Raw genomic sequence first — 19337 nt, forward strand, 5'->3', positions numbered from 1 at the left:
CTGGGACTTCTCTCTTTGGGTTCTGGTCTAGCCAAGCTTGCGACTTTCTCGTCGTATGTAGATTGGAGCTTGCTCCTCTGTTCTTCATATTTCCAGAAGGGAGATGATTCTCGTGTGTCATGCCTCTTCCTTGTATCTGAAGCTGAATCTTTTTGAGTGTTTACTACTTTGAGGGGACCGGAGTCGAGAGCTTAAACCTCCGCTTGTCTCAGGTAGTATCATCTCTGTGCCTCCAATGCTCGCTTCTCTTGCTCGGTTTAGGACTTCCGGGAAGTCGATTGTCATCTTCTGGAGTTCTTGCAGCGTCTGGAGTGGACTCCATTGGTTGTTGATGGCCGGACCGGGACTTAGTCAACCCCGCTTCGCCTGTCCTCCTTTCGGGGTCGCCTTCTGGACAAACCGCGGCTCCTCGGTTTGTTCTCCGGCTGTTCTTCTCCTATGATGTTCACTCTTCGTTACAGGGTCGGGTGCGAAGGCTACGTGAAACTCAACTGGAAATAGATGGCTTCACACAGCTCCTACTTAGCTAAGCTTTACTCATCTCCTTAGGGATATGGCTAAACCTTTATTGTCTTGCAATGTCTTTTTACTTTTTTTGGGGCTTTGTTTGGACCTCTGCTTTAGATAGCACCCTTGATACATTAGGATTTGTTTCAGAATCTGATTGTATCCTCTGTGTCATTACCATTGCCATGATAATGAAATTCACATACTTATCAAAAAAAAAAAATTTTAATCAAAGACTTTCTTTGAGAAAAAGACAGAATAAACTTTGTATATTTCTTAGAGATTGAAAGGTGAATATTACAGCACGCCTAAGGGAGCTTATATATGCTCATAAACACTAATCTAAGTCTAAGAAAATGGAAACAAATCAAACATAAAGAAAACTAGCTGTTGGAGGGTTTTGGGGTTCCAATGGCTTGATTCAAGGGCTGGAATGATGGCTTTGTATCTGGACAGTTTGACTGTAGGAAAGTTTATTAGGAACATATTGACTTTGCATGGCCTTAGTGCAGTTCGAAGCGTACGAGGATGCATGGCCTTACCTCACGAAACGCCATTAACGACGTATGTTGGCTTTATCAAGACATAACAGCAGAATTAATGTTTGTTAGTATTGTTTAAATAAAACCAGCAACAAAGTCGTTGTAGTATAGTGGTAAGTATTCCCGCCTGTCACGCGGGTGACCCGGGTTCGATCCCCGGCAACGGCGTATTTTTTTTTCTTTTTCGTTGTAAGAGCTTACTGGGCTTGTTCTTGAGCCTAAAGCAACGCCACTTCATTCATTGAACATCATCATTCTATAACCAAAATTAACAATCAACCAAAAAGTAATGTACAACATGACATTTCGCATGATCACTAGATAAACCTCAAACATTCATGAACATTGTTTACTCCTATACTCTTCAGAAGACAGCGTTTGAACAAGCTCCTGCAACCTCACAGCACCAGGTCCCGGTCTCAACACCGAGTCATTCCCTTGCACAGAGCACGGATCACTCCCATTATCCGACCTCCCTACGCACCACCCCCCTGGCGAGAACCTCTGTGTCCGTCCCAACAACTCTCTATCGATCTTGTCCAACACAGGGTCGTTCTTGTGGAACTTACGCGCAAACGGAGCTTTGCTCTTGACCATGTTATCAAAATCCTTCAACGAGAGAGAGACAGGGTGCTGCTTTGGTGGGTTGTCCCAAGCGATGTAGTGAAGGTCGTGTCCTATCGCAGTGTTGACAAACTCTTTGCTGTTGCAGATCACTGTGTGGAAGTAACCTTCGGGAGATGACACGAAGTTTGTGTAGTACATTAGTATAGTTCTCGGGAAGTTGTCCCATCCCCAGATGCAGTACTCCAGGAAAGACCGTGTCAGCATTATCCAAGCTGAGCCTGTTGAAAATGAAGACAAAGATCATCTTTAAGACATTCCTCAGGTCAATGAAACTGTGAGATCAAAGAAGCTAACCAGTGAATAGCTTGAAAGAAGTTGGAAGTGATCTTCGCTGAGTAGTCCAAGCAAGGTCAGACTTCTTTGATAGGTATAGGCCAGGGTCAACTATGATTGACTTAGCCCTCTGATTCCTGCAACAAAAGAGAAGTATTAAGTACACACATATACTCCCTCCATTCCGAAAAGATTCAAAAAAAAAAAATTGTTTCGAAAAGATACATTTGTTACGTACGTTATCAATGCATTATTTGATGGTAAATTGTAAACTTTAAGAAATATAATTGCGTTTATTAAAATTATACTTGGTTAAAAGTTATTGAAAATAGTTAATTACAAAACTAATGCGTTATGTTTTATTAATATGTGTGAAATTCTATAACTTGCCTCATTTTAAAACAGGAGTATAATAAACTAAAGAGTTGGTGTTTATGGTTATTACTTACAGTTTCCAACCAGTGAGCTGCATATTCTCAATGAAATTGACATTCCTTGACATGTTTGAGAAGACATACAACAAATCTACAAAATCATAAACAAAAAAGCCACAAAATTTTGTATAAGACACACAGGCTAAGATGATAAATGTAGGAGTAAGTAACATTCATTCAGTTCAGTTAACTAACCATCTTGTGTAACGAGAGGATAGTCCGAGGCACTAAGATTAAGAAACCAATCCCAATGCAAGCTCTCTCTCAGCAAAATCGCAACGGCTTGGAGAGTACAAGCAATCATCGTAGGACCTTTATAAGTCACAAGATTAGACTGAGACATCACCCTCACGTTCTCCATCCGGCTGAAAATAGGATCGCTCTTGACAGACAACGCCAGCTCCATCCTCTCTTTAGGCGGAGCCTCGAGGTCCAGGTGCAGAACGTACTGGTTTCTAGGATGGTACACGGCTTGCAAGGTCCTCATCACCCTGTGGCTATCTCCTTTCGTCCCCGAGATCAGATAAGCTAGCCTAGGAAGGTCTGCATTAACGTCGGGGTTTGATTTTACGAAACTTGATTCTACAAAGTAGTCGTCATTAGTAGGCTTTGAAACAGCGTCTGGCGGTAATGGAGATTCTTCTTCTTCTGAGTAAAAGCTGGAGATGGAGAGCATGAGGAGGGTGATGGAGATGATCAAGGTTGCTATGAAAGGGAACATCCATCTTCTGTCGCTGAAAGCTCTAAACCCTGAATGTGATGAGCTCACGTGTCTCTTCGCTCTGGTGAATGGGTCTTTGAATGAAGCCAGCTTCCTATACAATTTTCTCATTCCCTAAACCACTTATCCCTTTCAAAGCCCCAAGCTTTTGCTTGTACAAAGAAAGCTTGTCTATCTGATTACAGATTCAAAATCAATAACAGAACTCTAGAAACCAAAGGAAAGGACTTTTGGGGGCATGCAGCCAATGGAAAGAGAGAATCCTCTTTTTCTTAGTATAAAGCTGAGTCAGATCTAATCCAAAGTCGGTTTCAAAAAAGCAAGGCAGCAGACAGAAGAAGGGAGATACTTCAAGTTTAAGTCTTGAATTTTACCTTAAAGAAACAAGACACGTCCCCGATGAAAACGACAGCAGAAAGAGACAGACGGGATTAGAAGAATTCAAACTTCTGATTTAATTTCGGAAGTGGGCAAAGAGAAGAAGAGACTTTTAAAAAAAAAAAAAAAAAAAAAAAATCAATCCTTTACGGACAAACTTGGGGGAGAAATGAAGTTGTCTTAACGGAATCAAAGCTGTCTGAAAGAGAGATAATAATGAGAAATCGACGCGCCGAAAGAGAGACAGGGAGGTACGTACAGAGAGACATGGTTATTATTAATTTAATAAAAAAATCAAAACATTTTGCGATGCGTAAGCTTTTAATCAAAATCAGTAGAGAAATTAATGATGGTGGACCACTCACACACCCTACAAGCAAAAGTCGTACACGTGGCATTATCAGCGTGTTAGAGATAAGTAACGAAATTAACGGCGAGAGAAAAAACACAGTTCCTTTGGTTTGCTGCTTTCTTTCAAACTCTAAGAAAAAAGCTGGACTAGTGGTGACTTGCAGTCAGTTTGACCTGACTTTTGGTACAAGGTTTTGATTTAACTGTTAAGAGCAATCAGCGAACGTGTGGAAAAAAAAGAAAAAGATCATTCAATCATAGCTGAGTTTGTTTAAACAAAACTAAATTAAAAAACATGCTTTTTGATACATCAAAATGCTTCACACAAAAACAGCTTTTCATCCAGACTGTTGCCGCCCACGACCTCGTCCACGTCCAAACCTACCACGACCCCTACCTCTACCCCTGCCACGACCACCACGGTGGCCCCTTCCCCGTTCAGAAGACTGCCCGTTGCTAAACCCTTGAGACTGTTCTTGCACTGGGGACTCCTGGTTAGTTGGTGAGTGCTGCGGAACTTGGGATTGTGGCCGTATCTCAGACTGTGGCTGCATTTGGAACTGCGGGTTCATTGGAGAAGGTGGCCTGTTGCTGTTCATCATCTGGTACTGCGGGCGAGTTTGGAACTGTGGTTGCATCTGGAACTGTGGTGGCCGCTGCATTTGAAAACCTTGAGAAGCAAACATATTAGGTAACTGCGGATGCTGAATACCCCTTCCCATCCCACCGAACTGTTGTTGGTTGAAACAGTTTAATGCAGGCCATGGCGCTGCTGAGCCCTGTCCTGGAAAAAAGTTCAACCCACCAGGCATTGGCATTGGCATCGGCATCTGACCACCATTGAACTGTGGTGGGAACATCATCTGATTCTGATTTTGCATTCCCATCATAGGCATCTGCATTGGACCTACATTGGGCATTCCCATCTGATTAGCCATAGGAGGAAGCTGAAATTGATTCTGCTGATTACTCTGCGGTCTCCATGGAGCGCCGCCATTGTTTGGAGGAAAACCATCCATCTGAGGCCTTGGCTGATGATGATTCGAAACCGGACCACCCATCTGAGGATCACAACGGTTTGAGGATAGAGAGCTACTAGATCCATGGTGGTCTCTGTTCTTCTTCTTCTTGTTTCTTGCGTTACCGTTCTTTTGGTCATTCATCATCATCCCTCTCTTCTCCATCTTCTGCATTCTTCTGTACTCAGCTTCTTTCTCATCATCCGAGAACTCAAGCTCGTCTGGTATCTCCTCGTCGTTGTCTCCAGACGCATCGTAGCCTTTCTTCTGCAGCTCCTTGATGTTGAGAATGTGCTGAGCGAAGTCCGCGACGAAGGAGACGGGTGTGCCTTGGCTAACCCCCTCTGGCACCTCGCTCTCTGAGTTGAACCTCACGATATAGTAAGGGCACTTCACAGGTCCAAAGATCTCATCCACCAGTCCCAATGGAGTTCTTCTTTCAGTAATCCATAGGATAGAACCTTCGGTCAAAGGACTGTGCTGTTCCATTCCCTCCACTATCACTTGTGTGCTCATCACCTGGATATATAGAAATCACATTAACCAGCAGATTCCCTAAGAGATTAAACAGAGAAGTAAATAGAATACAGGTAGAGAGGCTATGTTTATGATACCGAAAGAACAACTCCAACAGGGAGCGTGACATGATGAGGTTCCAGAGAGACATCCACAGCTGGAACTGGAGGAAGATCCTGCCAAAGTTTTACAAAATTACTCAACACAAAGAAGCCTTCTATGAGTAAAGACTATAGAGTAATATCAAACAGCCACTAGTCTACAATGGTAGATATGGTTATGAAATGTGAAAAGCTGAAGCATTAGGTACCTTGAGCTCATTCTTAGAACGTATAGGGTCTTTTGTTTGCAAACCGAGGTCATCATCCTCATCATTGCTCCAAGCAATCATCTCATTCACTTCATCTTCGTCGTCATCATCACTATCTTCTTCAACCTCATCTGCACTCTCTATCTCGCCCTCTTCAAGCTCCCCTGCCACACCATCCTCTTTCACAATGACCATCTTCTCATCTTCACACTTCTCTTCTTCTTCTTCACTATCATCCTCATCATCACTCTCTTCTTCTTCTTCCTCACTGCTACTACTACTACCGCTACTGCTAGACGAAGAAGAGCTCGAGGCTTCGCTCTCAGACTCAGCAACACTAATACTTTTCCCCTTGGCCTCATCATCACCCATGTTCAAACTAACCTTCTCCAACCCTAAAGCCAAACTCACATCTGTTTTCTTCATGTTGGGACAATCAACAGACGCAGACACATCTTCCATTGGCTTAGACTTGTCAGAAACAGCAGTTTCCAACTCTTTCAAAGCTGGTTCAGCTGCCTCAATATCCTCCTCAGTCACACCACCACAAGGCTCAGGCTTTACCTCAAACATCGACTCAGACAGAACCGTGTTCTGATTCTCCTCTCCGACAGCAACAGCTCCTTGTCCGATCTCCTCCTCCTCCATGTCGTCCTCGAAAAAGTCAAAGTCGGTATCTTCAACGCCAAACTCCTCAATGCTCGGATTATTCCCAAGCCAGTTGCAGGAATCGAAATCGAGATAGGAGTCGATGGAAGGGAAGTCAACAGCGTCCTTGAAAGTTTTCACCTTGGAGTCTTGATCGATCGGTAGCTCTTCTCCTTCTTCAATAGGTTGTTTAGCTGGAAACCCAACCATGTCAAGCAGGGCAAGAAGAGAGGGCGAGAAGAGGAAAGTTAAAGAACATGACTTTCGAGAGTTTAAGCGGCGGCTAAGTTATAAAGGCAGCGACTTGTTGGGTAAAAAGGCCTGAGGGTTTAATCGCAGGCAGGTGCGTTTGGGTTTTAAGAGGAGCAGACTCTGTTTTGTGTGTGTGTGCGCTAGGGTTTGTGTCTCCCCTTTCTTCTCTTCCTCTCACATTTATCTTTTTTTTTTCTTTTTTGGTGTATATTTTATTTTAATTTATAATATATAGTTGCATAGTGCACTTCATATGACATGGCCTTTATCTCTACATTTGTTTGAACCAAAGTACCACATGAGCTATGTGCTTCAAGTAACCAAAGTAGTACCACTCAAGGTAGCTGGATTGATGCTCATTAGACAGTTATAAAGGTTCATATCCAACTAGGGATCTTGTTTTTTGACAATTAAACCCACACAGTTTTGGGCTTAAGGTACTTGATTTAGTCTTTACAAAGTAAGACAAAATGTGTGAGGCTAGACTTTGCAAAGAGAGGAGGTTTGTGTCAAATGTTGTGTGGAGAGAGTTCAAGATTTCATCTCAAGCCACCGTCAATTGAGTGTTGGCTTCATAGTGCACGCACCATCGAGTTTGTAGCTTCACGCTTCATCTGTGCAGCTTTGCCACTCCCTCGGAAGTATGCATATACTTGCTGAATCAGCCATATATTGAGAAGTGTTTCGATGCAGAAGAAGCCCGCCCCAATGAAATACAATATCTGTGAGGGAGAGAAAACTGATTGGTAAGAAACTGTAGCAAACCAAAGTTTTAGTACTTGCAAAATGAGAAGATGTAATACTCACCCCGACCATAGCATTAGTAGTTAGAAACTCAAATGCTGGTAAGAAACCTCTGTTTACAAAACCAACAACAAGACTTGAAATGAGATGGACTTCCTCAGAGTCTCTAAAGGTCTCATCATATATAGAAGAAAACTCTTACGTGAGGGACTTTCCTCGAAAGACGACTGGTGGAGCAACTGCAGCAAAGCCGCAGAACGCAATGTGAAACTGAAAAAGTTCAAAGACAGTGTTAAACATCGAAAGAACTCTCTGATGCAGAGGAAATCTACCAATGGGGATAGGGTTTATCTTACCAAGTAAAACAAGAAGAAAGTTCCAAACTTCAGGGCACTATCAGTTCTGCATAGGTAAGAACGTGTACACAATTGTATTATTGACTCATTTAATATATCTTACAGCATATACTTATATAACCTACCTGGTAGCTCGGTAAAGAGGACGATACCATAAGACGTAAGCCCCAGGGACACCAGAAATGAAGTAGATGATTGAGAGAAGCCATATAGTGGGACCTGATTGCATATCAGTATCAAATGAGTGAACATGATCAGTGGAAATAACAAAATCATTTGGGTAAATAACAGTAACCTCCTCCGTTGATCCAAGCTACAGTTACTGCCACAATATTCCACAAGAGGCATGCTATCAACCCTGCATAGTTCAATAGTTTTAGTCTGTTAACTTTTGTCTAGACTCTAAGGTGGCCTTTTTGCGTCACCTAACAATGTGGCGAATGCAACATATTGGATCTTCTGTAAGTGAATAGGAATCTCGTTAGTAATGTCATGATGAATTAGAGGGAAAAACTCTGGCCAATTCTTCTCCTCAATGACAACTCCAGCTGCCAAAAACAAGTTAGCATGAGATAATAGCCCTAAAGAAGTATCACTAGAAGATAATAGAATGTTGTGTACTTCGCGCTATTGCATCTTCTCTTCTTTTAAGCTCCTGCATCCATTATGACAAGACGAAGAAGAAGACTGATCAATACAGGTTCACATGGAAACTGTAGATGTCCAAAATTTTACCTGCTCTTTACGTTTCAGTTCGTTCTCCTTAGCCTGAAGTTCCATCTCTTTAGCTCGAAGATCCTTCAAACAGAAACCAGATTTTGAGCAAACATTGAAAGGCAAAATGTAGAAGGTATATCGAAGATATGGTGGTACCTGGCTGGAATCCAAAGGGATATCGACTGCTGCACCACGATCATGAGGTTCAGGTGGAAGCGGCTTGAGATAGGAGTTGCTTGCAGGAGGAACACTTTTATTATCCTAAAACATTAGAGCATGGATATCAAACGGGTAAGAATTACAGAAAGGCCAGCCACTGATTCTTGATTGAAGAAACAGAGTTCTTTACCGCAAAAGGATTGGTCTCTTCATCAGCAAATGGATTAGGATCTTGTCGTGCCATTTTCAAGAAGTTTATTCAAGAAAAGAGTTTTGGAGGTCGTTGGAGTTTGACAGAAATCAAGAATGCAGACTGCAGTGAGAATGGTTTCAACGAAGAGGGCACTTTGTAGTCACAGAGAGAAAACAAAACTAGTGGCCACTTGTACGCACCAGAGAACTTCAAGGCATTTTAAAGGGTGCTCTCTTCGTTTTTTTTTGTTCAGCACTTATTCAACACCTATTCAACAGGAAAAGTTTCACAACCTGGTCCGGTTTACTGGATTTAATCAATTGGTTCATCAATGTAGTTAGGAATTTAACACGTGTACCTTTAAGGACCAGTGAGTTAACCAACCATTTTAACTAACTTTGAAAGGTTTGAATCCGAACTTTGCGGTTAGTGGCTAGAAAGCCACATGTCACAACTTCACCTGTAACAGCTTTAACAGACCATTCTATTGTTAGCTTATCACTACATTACCTCAACTATACAATGAAGCTTAAACTACTTGTTTAAATCATTATTATATTTTTTCTGGTTAAACATGTTACAACCAAAGCAAGCACACACCAAAGACTTTAAAAGTCATGATCAAAGCTTTCAAGCAAAGTTCTAAACTTAACACGCCTCTTAACATTACCCATCCTCTCATACCCAATCCCAATCTTGCTATGCATCAGCTTCATAGCCAAATCCGACTTCCCAACTTTCCTCAAAGCATTGATCATAACAGTACGGATCCTCCCAGGCACTTCCCTCCCTCTCTCAGTGATCCCATCAGCCAACCTACAAGCCTCCTTGATCCTCCCAGCTTTACACAGCGTGTTAATCATGTCCTCACACGCCGCATCGAGAATCACACCCATGGGAGCTAACTCATCCAAAATCTTACACGCTCTCCCCACTTTCCCCGACAAACAAAGTCCTGTCGACAAAGCTCTGAAGCAAGCTGCGGTCGGCGTAATCCCCTTGTCTATCATCATCTCCCAAAGCTTCAACGCCTCTTCGTTCCTACGCTCTTTAAACATCCCCGAGATGAGTATGGTGTACGTATAAACCGTTTGGTCACAGCCTTCTTCCTCCTCCATCCTCTTGAACAACGTTAACGCTTCATCCACCTTCCCTGACTTAGTGAACGCGTCGATGAGTGCGTTGTAACAGTACGAGTCTCTACTGCATCCCATCTCTTCGAAAAGCCTCTCAGCTTCATCTACCCTCCCCGCTTTTCCCAAACCGTCTATAAGACTAGAGTAAAGCATCGAGTTAACAGCCAAACCTTTGAACCGACACGTCTTGTAATACCCCAACGCCTCTTCCACTCTCCCGTTCTTACACAAACCATTCACAACAACCGAATAAGTCACCACGTCGGGCTCAAACCCTTCTCTCATCATCCTCCCCAAAAGCCTTAGCCCGTCTTCAACGCTTCCGAACTTCACATAACCATCTATCAAAACAGTGTATACAGCAACATTCGGTTTAGTTCCTTTCCTGATCATGTTCTCGAAAACAGCACACCCTTCGTTCAACTTCCCTTCTTTACAAAGCCCACCGATCACTAAACTATACGCGTGAGGCGGGACTTGGATCCCCTTCTCGTCCATCTCTTGATACAAAGCCACGCAAGAGGTAAAGTCGCTATCAGCATAACACGCCTGGATCAAAGTCATGTAAGTGATCTTATCAGCATCAACACCTCTCGTCTCCATATCTCTAACCTTCTCCATAGCTTTCTGCGTCTGTCCTGCTTTACAATAACCTTTAATCATCGTGTTGTACGTCACTACGTCTGGTTTGATCCTCCCGCTCTCCATAGCCTCGAAAACACGCTCCGCGGAATCAATGAACGTAGAGCTGACTAAACCGTTCATTAAGAAGTTGTAAGTATACAAAGTAGGCTCAATGTTATTCTCCTTCATCTTGCGCCACACCCATAACAACTCCTCCACCATTCCAAGCTTCCCAAAGCTCTTAATCAGCTCATTCGCTGAACAAACACTCAAAGCAAACTCTTTTGGTCTCAACTCACCACAGAGAATCCTAATCCTATCCACATCTTTTGCAATAGCCAAAACATCAACTAATGAGACGTAACACTCTAGCTTATGAGCATACTTCTTCTGCTTACCAGCCCAATTAAAGAACCGCCAAGCGATAACGTGCTGTCTTTTCTCGCGAACCTCGTCCGATTCCAACACGAAAGTGACGAAATTTGGGGAGAGTCTGATGAGGAACTTACGGCAGAAGGCGTCGAGATTCGATTCCATTGACTCCGAACCGTCTAAAAGGTTGAGAATTTGGCTCACCCATGGAGACGGGTTGAGGCTACGAGACGAGTTCACTAGATCGGAGACGTCGTTGAAGGGCTCAATCCATTCCGGAGGAGGAAGTGAGCTGCCGCCACTGAACAGCCACCTGACACTTTTTGAACCTTCCGACGACAAAAAGTCTCCGCCTTTGTGCAGATAGAAGCATTTTGAAGAGCTAAGCGGACGATTCAGAGGAGTGACGGAAAAGGGTTTCCGGGAAAGTCTTCGCATCGGTGATTTTTCTTCAGGTGGTTTACCAGTGCGGCTGCGACGTTAGTCATATAGCACTCGAATTGTTGTTTTTGGTTTTATAGTTTTATGGAGAGATGTTCGACAACGGTCCCATGGTCTAGCGGTTAGGACATTAGACTCTGAATCTAGTAACCCGAGTTCAATTCTCGGTGGGACCTTTTTTTTACGCTTTTTTAAACAGTTTGAACAATCAAGCATAGATTTCGAGGAGCAAACCAAAGACTTAAAGACATTTACACTTTATGGATTGATTAGGCATAAGATTCAACCAGCAAAATCAATTCGTGAAGAACAATGAAAACTCATGTATCTCAAGTCTTAGTTTCTTCTCCAGAGAATCTCGGAAGCTGAACAAGTGAGTTCACTCGAGTAACACCTTCTAGTCCCGACCAGTTCTGCTCACCTTCACTCTTTTTCTCCTTCTCTGCATTCACATTACCGTATTCTGTTGATGCCCTTACTGTGACGTTTCTCTGAAGACACGGTTCTGCATTCACCTGGCTTTCCTCTGATTCCTCTACCGCGTTCGTTGCTGACGAGTAGTAACCTTGATCTTCGTAGTCTGATGAATCCGAGTCCATCTTCCCGTCTAGAAACAAACACACAACCGCACAGTCGTCCATTTTCGAAGTCGGGTACTTCAGTTTCCACTCTCGTGCAGCTGCATCCACCACTAGCCTAGCTGCTGACGCTCGCCTTGGAGCTGACGCCACCACTTCAACCACTTCTTCGTTGCTTAGCACATCCCATACCTAATCAAAAACAAAAGCTTATAAGCATCAGTAAAAAGCAATTAAAGAACTGAAAGATAAAGAAGTTTCAGTGGTTTACTCCATCAGAGGCCAAGACAATGAACTGGTCTCTATCTGTGAGAACACGGTGAGAGAACTCGGGAACCGAAATCACACCGTAGTCTTTCAGACAGAAGTCACCAAACGCCCTAGCCATGGCTAGTCCAGGAGCGTTATCGTATGGTAGCCAGACTCGTGGCACCTCTGGCTCGTCTTCCAGCGCAAACACTCGTCCTCTACATTGTTTGATCCTCTCTGCTTCCCCTACCAGAACCAAACCAGTAACATAACTTCAAAAGAATCAGACAAAAGATAAAAGTAGAGAGAGAGAGAGAGAGAGAGAGAGTATTATACTTGGTAAGTCAGGCTTCAAGTCGACTGTTAGCTGAGTTGCAACCAATGAGTCATTGCTGTCTTTGGATCCAAGTATCGCCCGAGAGTCTCCAATGTTTCCCATGAATAGGTTTGACCCCTAAAACAATAAAAAACACATCAAAACCAATCCTTAGAAACAAAAAGATCTTTTGTTGTCATCAAGTTCACCTGTTTGATGACTGTAACAGCAGTGCTGCCGCTGCAGAAGCACTCCACATTAGGATGGGAACGCAGCTCCTTATCCATAGCACTGAAAGCTTTCAAGAAAGCTTCTTCCCATAAGAGCTTCAACTTATCCTCCTCGCTAGCTCCTTCTTCTTCCTCCTTGTCAGCTTCTTGGCTTTCTGATTTGCTTTGCTTCGACTGAAGGAAAGAGAGTAACCTCACAGGCAACGATTCTCTCACTTTACGAGACACTAGATGGCCATGAGGACCGTGTCCATCGAAAACGCCGCAGAACGTCACATCTTTAGACATAAAATCCTACAGAAACACACACCAAGTAAGGCCTCTTGGCTCTAGTAAACATCATTGAGGAATAAGAAGAGACTCACTTCCCACACGATCATTGAGTCCTGATTAACTCCCTTGCGTCCCTGCTGAGTGAAAATGCAAGAGCTCTTGCTCTTCCCGTTGCTGGTGATCCGGTTGGGAATAGAGACCAGGTTGTTAAGCGAAACGATTCGGCCTGAAGAGGTTCTCCTCCCCATTTTACTCCCACAACATCCCAACCCGAGACAGGGACTGAACATAGGCTCTTCATTGCTCTTGGACACACAACCTCCCATTTGGTCAATGCAAAAGCGCACGGAATGAATGAATCTGATCGCAGAGTGATATAAGACAGAAAGACTCCCCCCAATGTAAATGCTTCACCAACACACTTGGTCAAAACCAAAGAGCTTTCACACAAGTTTCTTAATTTTGAATTGAAAAAATCTCTTGGGATCTTGGTTAATGATGATGTATGGACTCGTCAGCTGAAAACATTGTAGAAAAAAAAAATGATTTAGTGAAATGTTTAATGCAAAGTTCCAAAAGAACAGCAGACTCCAACATGTGATCTTTGCAATAGAAAATATATTGTATTATTACTAAACAGCCTGTACTGGTTTGTCATTGAACCAGCCTTAATTAAGACTCTTATAATAAGTTAATCAAAATAAGAATCAAAAGACATGCAAACCAAGAACAGAGAGTTTCCATCATTAGTGTTACAGGGCACATATGATTGTTAATGGGGCAAAATTGCAATAATGAATGAAATCATGAAATGTACATTACTCAGTGAGAATAATGCAAATCCCCAAAGCTTTATCTGAAAAAGTTAGTGAGAGCTAAAAGAGATCATCGCTGAATAACAGACATGTATGTTAATGTAATGATGCAAACCATAAAATTGTGAAAACCTCCTAAGATTTTTTGTAAATGTTTATAAACAGGGGAATCGTGAAGTGAATATTCTATTGAACAGATGAATGAAAGCAAAAAAAAAAAAAAGGTGGTATCTTTTAAGTTGAAAAGCAATTAACTTTTTCACAAATCCGATTCAGATAAAATGGATCTGAGAAAGTTTCTCATAATTTCATCGATAACTCCAAACAAAATGCAGACTGAGAAAAAGGAGAGAAACAACAAACCAATCAGAGCAGAGAACGATCCAAGCAAAGATGAGATCACAGACAGAGACTATACGAGAGTGGTAAAGATTCAGAAAGAGAAACAAACGAAAGAATTTTGAAGAAATCAGAGCAAAAAAGGACGAACCTTTGGGGATGGGATAGAGGTTCGTCTGGAAAATAATGATTATGCAGAGACAGTGACTAGTTTGAAGTGCGAAAGAGACTAGAGAGAGATGGGAGAGCTGTGTGTGATTGGTGAAGTAGTTGTAGTCCTCGGAGATATGGGTGAGATCTCATTAAATTGAAAGAAAGCCAATGAATGAGCAATAGATATATAGATTTAAAAAAAAAAAAAAAAACAAAGAGCTCCTCCCACAGAATCTTTTCTTGTTTTTTCGCTTCTCTCTTGTAATATCAAATCGTAGCTTCCCCCCCATGCTCTAATCAAATACTATTCATAACTTTCTATTCTTACATTTATTTTGTTACTTTAAATAAAGTGTTACAACTTAGTAGCTTCTGTATTGTTCCCCGCATTTTCACCTTTTTACAACACTTAAAGTACTGGCCCTGGGCATTTCGGATATCGGTTTGGTTCGGTTCGGATATTTCGGGTTTCAGGTAGTTCGGATAGGAGGCTAGAAGATCCATTTACTACTTCACATATTTTATGTTCGGTTCGGTTCAGATAGTTTCGGGTTCGGTTCAGTTCGGATAGTAAACGTAGGAACCGGAAAATATCCGGAAAAAATTCAGTTCTCATTTGGATCCCGTTCGGATCGGATAGCTCGGGTTGTTCGGATAATTTGGATAAAAGATCGGTTATTTAGGGTAAAATATCAAATAATTAGAATGATTTAGATAAAAAAATTGGATATTTCGGATTACTTTGGATATTTCGGATAAAACTATCCGGATAGTTTTGGATACTTTCGGATAGTTTGAATATTTTATAATAATTTAGTTATCCTCAACTATTTTCAGATACTTTTAATATAATTATAAATTAAAAATATATATTTAGCTATGTTATATTTATATATAATTAATATTTTTATATATTCGGGTACCCGTTCGGTTCTCGGTTCGGGTTCGGTTCGGTTATTTCGGATATAAAAATATAGGAACCATTCGGATATTTGAAAGTATTGGTCCGGTTCCGGTTCGGGTATTTCGGTACGGTTTTGGTTCGGTTTTTCGGGTCCGGTTATTTTGCCAAGGGGCCTAACTGAAACATTGACTTCATATTACAAAAACATAGAGGTAGATGTTTTTTTTTTTGAGAAAGACAATATGGTTGGTAGTCGACATGTAAAAGATCGAAATGCAAACATTGATGGATCGTTAAACTCCACAATATATTAAAATTTAAAATAGATAAATCATTTTCATGTGGTTAGAAATCATGAAATCCAAAAGACATAACTTAGGTATTTATTTCGATTGTGATTTCAACAATAAAAAAGTTAACGACACAGGTCACGCAGCTTCTTTCCCACTTAGTTATGTGTTGACAAATCGTATGGTTCACGGACTTCTCACGTAGACTACTAGTACCAGTTGCCTTACCTTTCGCGTATTTTCTCTTTTCACACCTGTCCAATTGAATACACTCTTTATTATAAAAGCTCTTTATCTTTTGATTCCAAAGTTTCTTATTATTATATTTTTTCATTAGAAAGTTTATGATAATCAACTTTGAAAAAGAGTGAGTCACAAAAGTTCATCATACCATGTGTATGACAGCAATAGAAATTATAGAATATCACGTGATTTGTGGCCTTCAATTGCATTATCAAAGAGTCTATCCATGCAAATGAGAGTCGATCACTCATCGGGTGGGGTTAGAATAATGGGCCTCCATTATTTATTTAAACATATGGGCCTTTGTTGACAAAAGAGGCCCAAAAACCTTGACCTGGCAGTGGGACCACAGAAGATCTAGAACAGAGAGACTCCATTGCTGGACTTGGATCTTCCATATCTCTCATCATCCAATCTGGATAAGAAGATAAGGACACGTGTCAAACATCCAGCACTCCCAAGACATTTTTTACAAAACACACAAAACTCTTGTTCACTCTCTTACACCTTTCCCCGAGTTCCGACAATGGCTTCAGCATCAGCGACAGCCACTCTTCTCAAGCCCACTCCTCTTCCACCCCATAAACCGATCATCACCGCCTCCGTATCTCCTCCTCCACGTCGCAACAACCTCCTCCGCCGAGATTTGCTCTCCTTATCCGCCGCATCGACGCTTCTTCTAACGCAATCTCTCCCGTTTCTAGCTCCGCCGGCGGCATCCGCCGCCGAGGACGAAGAGTACGTGAAAGATACGTCGGCGGTGATCTCCAAAGTTCGGACGACGCTCTCGATGGAGAGGACAGATCCGAATGTGGCGGATGCGGTGGCGGAGCTGAGAGAAGTGTCGAACTCGTGGGTTGCGAAGTACAGGAAAGAGAAAGCTCTTCTCGGGAAAGCGTCGTTCAGGGATATTTACTCGGCGTTGAATGCAGTGTCTGGACATTATGTGAGTTTTGGTCCGACGGCTCCGATCCCGGCGAAGAGGAAGGCGAGGATTCTTGAAGAGATGGAGACTGCTGAGAAAGCTCTCTCTAGAGGAAGATAAATTTACAGTGAGACCTAACCATTTCTTCTTCTTCTTCTCCAGTTCCTTGTTGGTGAAGTTTTCTTTGTACCTTTAAATGCTTATATGAGAAGAGAAACTTGAAATTGCTCGTTTGTTTTTGTAAAATACTTCATGATAATTTACGTAATTATCATTTACAATAACGAATTCCATTTTCTAATTAAAGTGCATATACTCTTAGTGTGTGAGCACATTCTCATTGACAGTTCTTGATTTCTGGAATTTATCACCATAAGATTAACTAACATGTTAGCTTTTTGAAGAACTGCAAAGACAAAATGGATCGTTAAACTAGTGTTAACTCTAAGTTTGGTCCAACATTTTACTTATGGGTCATAACTGAAAAGATCGACTAAAGTTACGTTCTGTACAAGATATAACTCTCCGTGGTAAGTATATAGAGGATTTCACATTGAGTGTGTAACTTAATTTGGGGGATGTGTAACGTAATTTTGTATATGCCCAAATCTCCCAAAGGCCGAAATTAGTAGACTTTCATTAGTTACTTATCAAGGAAAAGGTCGAGTTTATGAAAGCCTCTTCTATGGCCCATCTGCAAAGCCCAAAAAGTGCGTGGTTTGGTAGTTTTAGTATTTAAGTGACCACAGGTCCACAACTACCCAAAGCATACGAACATCTCACGTGTAGGTGGTCTACATGTGAAATCAGCTACCACATGGCTCGTATTTATTTTATTTAAAATCTTGTATCCATAGTATATTACTCTGTTTGGATTAGATTTGGTTCGAGTCATAGTCACTGTAGCTGTTCGCTAAGTTCAACGTAATTAATAGCAACACGTGTAAGTGCATGCATTCTAAATTTCTAATACTAGTACTGATTAATGACCTTTCCAAGACGTTAAAGCTAATTAGTGTAAAATAATGACGGTGGTGGTGGATGACTGCTGTATAACCCACTACGCCTAATTTATGTACCTGGGTCAATAAGTAATTAATAATCTTGCATCACGTTTTTCCTCCTTGTCAACGATATTTAATAATTTGGATACAAATGCAGGTGGATATTTAATTTCTTCCATACGGTGGGAGTATATTATATTTTATTTTTTTTGTCACTAAGGAGTATATTATATTCTTTACCATAATATTTAATCTTTCGTTTTTACGTCTGATTTACCAAAAGCTGCTAGAACTATATGCTTTCGTCCAAGTTATTTGAAAAGAAACCATCAGTTATACTTTTCTTAAACAGCCTTTTCTAAGCCATGTACCGCACTATTTTTGGGGTTAAAACGTATTGATAATGAAGTAGCATAATAAAAAAAAAATGAAGTAGCATAATAAAAAAAATGAAGTAGCATAATAAAAAAAATGAAGTAGCATAACTGGACTTTATATACTACTACTGTATATAGTAGCAACAAATGCACGTGAAGACAATGAGATGTAGCGAGTGGTGGACGATGAAAGTCTGTTAAACAAATAACTCTTTGACTATTTTGCGCGTTACCTTTTTCTATGTCTCCTCTGATCAATCTTTAAAACATCCAGACTCCAGAGAAGATAAAACTGCAAACTATATTAAAAGAAAAAAAAAAGCATTTTGAGAGACGATCTCCAGCAAAGCAAACGTTTTTTTTTTCTCTTTGTACCAGCGTTCAGAAACTTTTTTTCTATTTTCCCCCTCATTTTCTGGCTTTACCTTCTCTTTTTTTTATCTTTCACCTTCTCCGAGTAACTTTTTCTCTTATTCAGCATAAGAGATATCGACGCGTGGCTCCAAATGTTTCACGAGAGAATCACACGGGAAAAATGAAAAAATAAAATAAAAATAAGAAACAATATTCGACATTGCTTACACACACACATTGTCGTCTAGATTGCGATCGTCCTTGTTAGAAATTGAAGAACATAGTGAAGAACAAGAGAGAGAGATATGTTTAATCTAGAAAGTAGAGAGAGATAGAGTAAATAAGGAGAATCTTATTTGCTTGATTGATTTGCTTATGGGAACATCCCATATATATAAGGGTTACAAGTATAGCAAATGGTAGATGAGATATGATAAACTAATAATCCATTGTTTTGAGACTTTAATCCACCATACATGTTTGTCCCTTGTAGTGGCATCTCCATTGTCTTGAGACCTTAACCCACCATGCATGCTTGTCCCTTGTAGTGGCATCTCCATTGTCTTGAGACCTTAACCCACCATGCATGCTTGTCCCTTGTAGTGGCATCTCCATTGTCTTGAGACCTTAACCCACCATGCATGCTTGTCCCTTGTAGTGGCATCTCCATTGTCTTGAGACCTTAACCCACCATGCATGCTTGTCCCTTGTAGTGGCATCTCCATTGTCTTGAGACCTTAACCCACCATGCATGCTTGTCCCTTGTAGTGGCATCTCCATTGTCTTGAGACCTTAACCCACCATGCATGCTTGTCCCTTGTAGTGGCATCTCCATTGTCTTGAGACCTTAACCCACCATGCATGCTTGTCCCTTGTAGTGGCATCTCCATTGTCTTGAGACCTTAACCCACCATGCATGCTTGTCCCTTGTAGTGGCATCTCCATTGTCTTGAGACCTTAACCAACC

At 41.4% G+C, this 19337-nt stretch overlaps 6 protein-coding genes and 2 non-coding genes across 9 annotated transcripts; 3 read left to right on the forward strand and 5 right to left on the reverse strand.

Annotated features, from left to right (window-relative positions):
- The first annotated feature begins 1145 nt into the window (after window positions 1-1145).
- On the forward strand, window positions 1146-1217 carry TRNAD-GUC. The gene has a single exon. It is a non-coding gene; the product is annotated as a tRNA-Asp (tRNA).
- An 86-nt stretch (window positions 1218-1303) lies between these two features.
- LOC106294065 (xylosyltransferase 1) lies at window positions 1304-3743 on the reverse strand. 2 transcript variants are annotated; one of them, XM_013729684.1, is made up of 5 exons: window positions 3479-3743; window positions 2579-3279; window positions 2399-2474; window positions 1971-2086; window positions 1304-1894 (listed from the first exon to the last, which is right to left on the reverse strand). In XM_013729684.1, exons 2-5 carry the CDS (start codon window positions 3213-3215, stop codon window positions 1386-1388), a joined length of 1338 nt encoding a protein of 445 aa, XP_013585138.1. In that variant the 5' UTR covers window positions 3216-3279; window positions 3479-3743; the 3' UTR covers window positions 1304-1385. The 2 variants fall into 2 exon arrangements, with proteins under 2 accessions (XP_013585138.1, XP_013585137.1); XM_013729683.1 differs by having other exon boundaries at window positions 2579-3743.
- Window positions 3744-4059: 316 nt separating this feature from the next.
- Window positions 4060-6762, reverse strand: LOC106294062 (H/ACA ribonucleoprotein complex non-core subunit NAF1). Its single transcript, XM_013729681.1, has 3 exons — window positions 5679-6762; window positions 5467-5544; window positions 4060-5371 (listed from the first exon to the last, which is right to left on the reverse strand). Exons 1-3 carry the CDS (start codon window positions 6534-6536, stop codon window positions 4172-4174), a joined length of 2136 nt encoding a protein of 711 aa, XP_013585135.1. The 5' UTR covers window positions 6537-6762; the 3' UTR covers window positions 4060-4171.
- A 251-nt stretch (window positions 6763-7013) lies between these two features.
- Window positions 7014-8928, reverse strand: LOC106294067 (secretory carrier-associated membrane protein 2-like). The gene is made up of 11 exons (XM_013729686.1): window positions 8745-8928; window positions 8552-8656; window positions 8414-8476; window positions 8300-8333; window positions 8104-8226; window positions 7974-8036; window positions 7804-7897; window positions 7679-7724; window positions 7525-7592; window positions 7386-7434; window positions 7014-7300 (listed from the first exon to the last, which is right to left on the reverse strand). The coding sequence occupies exons 1-11, from the start codon at window positions 8796-8798 to the stop codon at window positions 7151-7153; spliced, it is 849 nt and encodes a 282-aa protein (XP_013585140.1). The 5' UTR covers window positions 8799-8928; the 3' UTR covers window positions 7014-7150.
- A 342-nt stretch (window positions 8929-9270) lies between these two features.
- Window positions 9271-11364, reverse strand: LOC106294063 (pentatricopeptide repeat-containing protein At1g03560, mitochondrial). Its single transcript, XM_013729682.1, has one exon. The coding sequence runs from the start codon at window positions 11315-11317 to the stop codon at window positions 9356-9358; it is 1962 nt and encodes a 653-aa protein (XP_013585136.1). The 5' UTR covers window positions 11318-11364; the 3' UTR covers window positions 9271-9355.
- A 60-nt stretch (window positions 11365-11424) lies between these two features.
- Window positions 11425-11496, forward strand: TRNAQ-CUG. The gene has a single exon. It is a non-coding gene; the product is annotated as a tRNA-Gln (tRNA).
- A 62-nt stretch (window positions 11497-11558) lies between these two features.
- On the reverse strand, window positions 11559-14465 carry LOC106294066 (probable protein phosphatase 2C 1). The gene is made up of 6 exons (XM_013729685.1): window positions 14272-14465; window positions 13059-13484; window positions 12673-12987; window positions 12484-12601; window positions 12170-12393; window positions 11559-12090 (listed from the first exon to the last, which is right to left on the reverse strand). Exons 2-6 carry the CDS (start codon window positions 13290-13292, stop codon window positions 11650-11652), a joined length of 1332 nt encoding a protein of 443 aa, XP_013585139.1. The 5' UTR covers window positions 13293-13484; window positions 14272-14465; the 3' UTR covers window positions 11559-11649.
- A 1707-nt stretch (window positions 14466-16172) lies between these two features.
- LOC106343938 (photosystem II repair protein PSB27-H1, chloroplastic) lies at window positions 16173-16936 on the forward strand. The gene has a single exon (XM_013783299.1). The coding sequence runs from the start codon at window positions 16237-16239 to the stop codon at window positions 16753-16755; it is 519 nt and encodes a 172-aa protein (XP_013638753.1). The 5' UTR covers window positions 16173-16236; the 3' UTR covers window positions 16756-16936.
- The last annotated feature ends 2401 nt before the right edge of the window (window positions 16937-19337 follow it).

This window comes from Brassica oleracea, chromosome C5, assembly GCF_000695525.1.
Source record: "Brassica oleracea var. oleracea cultivar TO1000 chromosome C5, BOL, whole genome shotgun sequence".
Classification (NCBI taxonomy): Eukaryota; Viridiplantae; Streptophyta; class Magnoliopsida; order Brassicales; family Brassicaceae; genus Brassica; species Brassica oleracea.

Excerpts from the sequence above, each read along its gene's own strand:
- LOC106294066 (XM_013729685.1), bottom strand. The coding sequence starts at position 13,292 with ATGGGAGGTTGTGTGTCCAAGAGCAATGAAGAGCCTATGTTCAGTCCC. Across the intron at positions 12,602-12,672 it reads CTGTTACAGTCATCAAACAG|GGGTCAAACCTATTCATGGG; the intron begins GTGAACTTGATG and ends TTATTGTTTTAG. Across the intron at positions 12,394-12,483 it reads CTTGAAGCCTGACTTACCAA|GGGAAGCAGAGAGGATCAAA; the intron begins GTATAATACTCT and ends TGGTTCTGGTAG.
- LOC106343938 (XM_013783299.1), top strand. The coding sequence starts at position 16,237 with ATGGCTTCAGCATCAGCGACAGCCACTCTTCTCAAGCCCACTCCTCTT.
- LOC106294067 (XM_013729686.1), bottom strand. The coding sequence starts at position 8,798 with ATGGCACGACAAGATCCTAATCCATTTGCTGATGAAGAGACCAATCCT. Across the intron at positions 7,898-7,973 it reads AGCTTGGATCAACGGAGGAG|GTCCCACTATATGGCTTCTC; the intron begins GTTACTGTTATT and ends ATATGCAATCAG. Across the intron at positions 7,593-7,678 it reads CTTTCTTCTTGTTTTACTTG|TTTCACATTGCGTTCTGCGG; the intron begins GTAAGATAAACC and ends GAACTTTTTCAG.
- LOC106294063 (XM_013729682.1), bottom strand. The coding sequence starts at position 11,317 with ATGCGAAGACTTTCCCGGAAACCCTTTTCCGTCACTCCTCTGAATCGT.
- LOC106294065 (XM_013729684.1), bottom strand. The coding sequence starts at position 3,215 with ATGAGAAAATTGTATAGGAAGCTGGCTTCATTCAAAGACCCATTCACC. Across the intron at positions 2,475-2,578 it reads TCCTCTCGTTACACAAGATG|ATTTGTTGTATGTCTTCTCA; the intron begins GTTAGTTAACTG and ends ATGATTTTGTAG. Across the intron at positions 2,087-2,398 it reads CAGCTCACTGGTTGGAAACT|GAATCAGAGGGCTAAGTCAA; the intron begins GTAAGTAATAAC and ends CTTTTGTTGCAG.
- LOC106294062 (XM_013729681.1), bottom strand. The coding sequence starts at position 6,536 with ATGGTTGGGTTTCCAGCTAAACAACCTATTGAAGAAGGAGAAGAGCTA. Across the intron at positions 5,545-5,678 it reads GTTCTAAGAATGAGCTCAAG|GATCTTCCTCCAGTTCCAGC; the intron begins GTACCTAATGCT and ends AAACTTTGGCAG. Across the intron at positions 5,372-5,466 it reads CTGTTGGAGTTGTTCTTTCG|GTGATGAGCACACAAGTGAT; the intron begins GTATCATAAACA and ends CTATATATCCAG.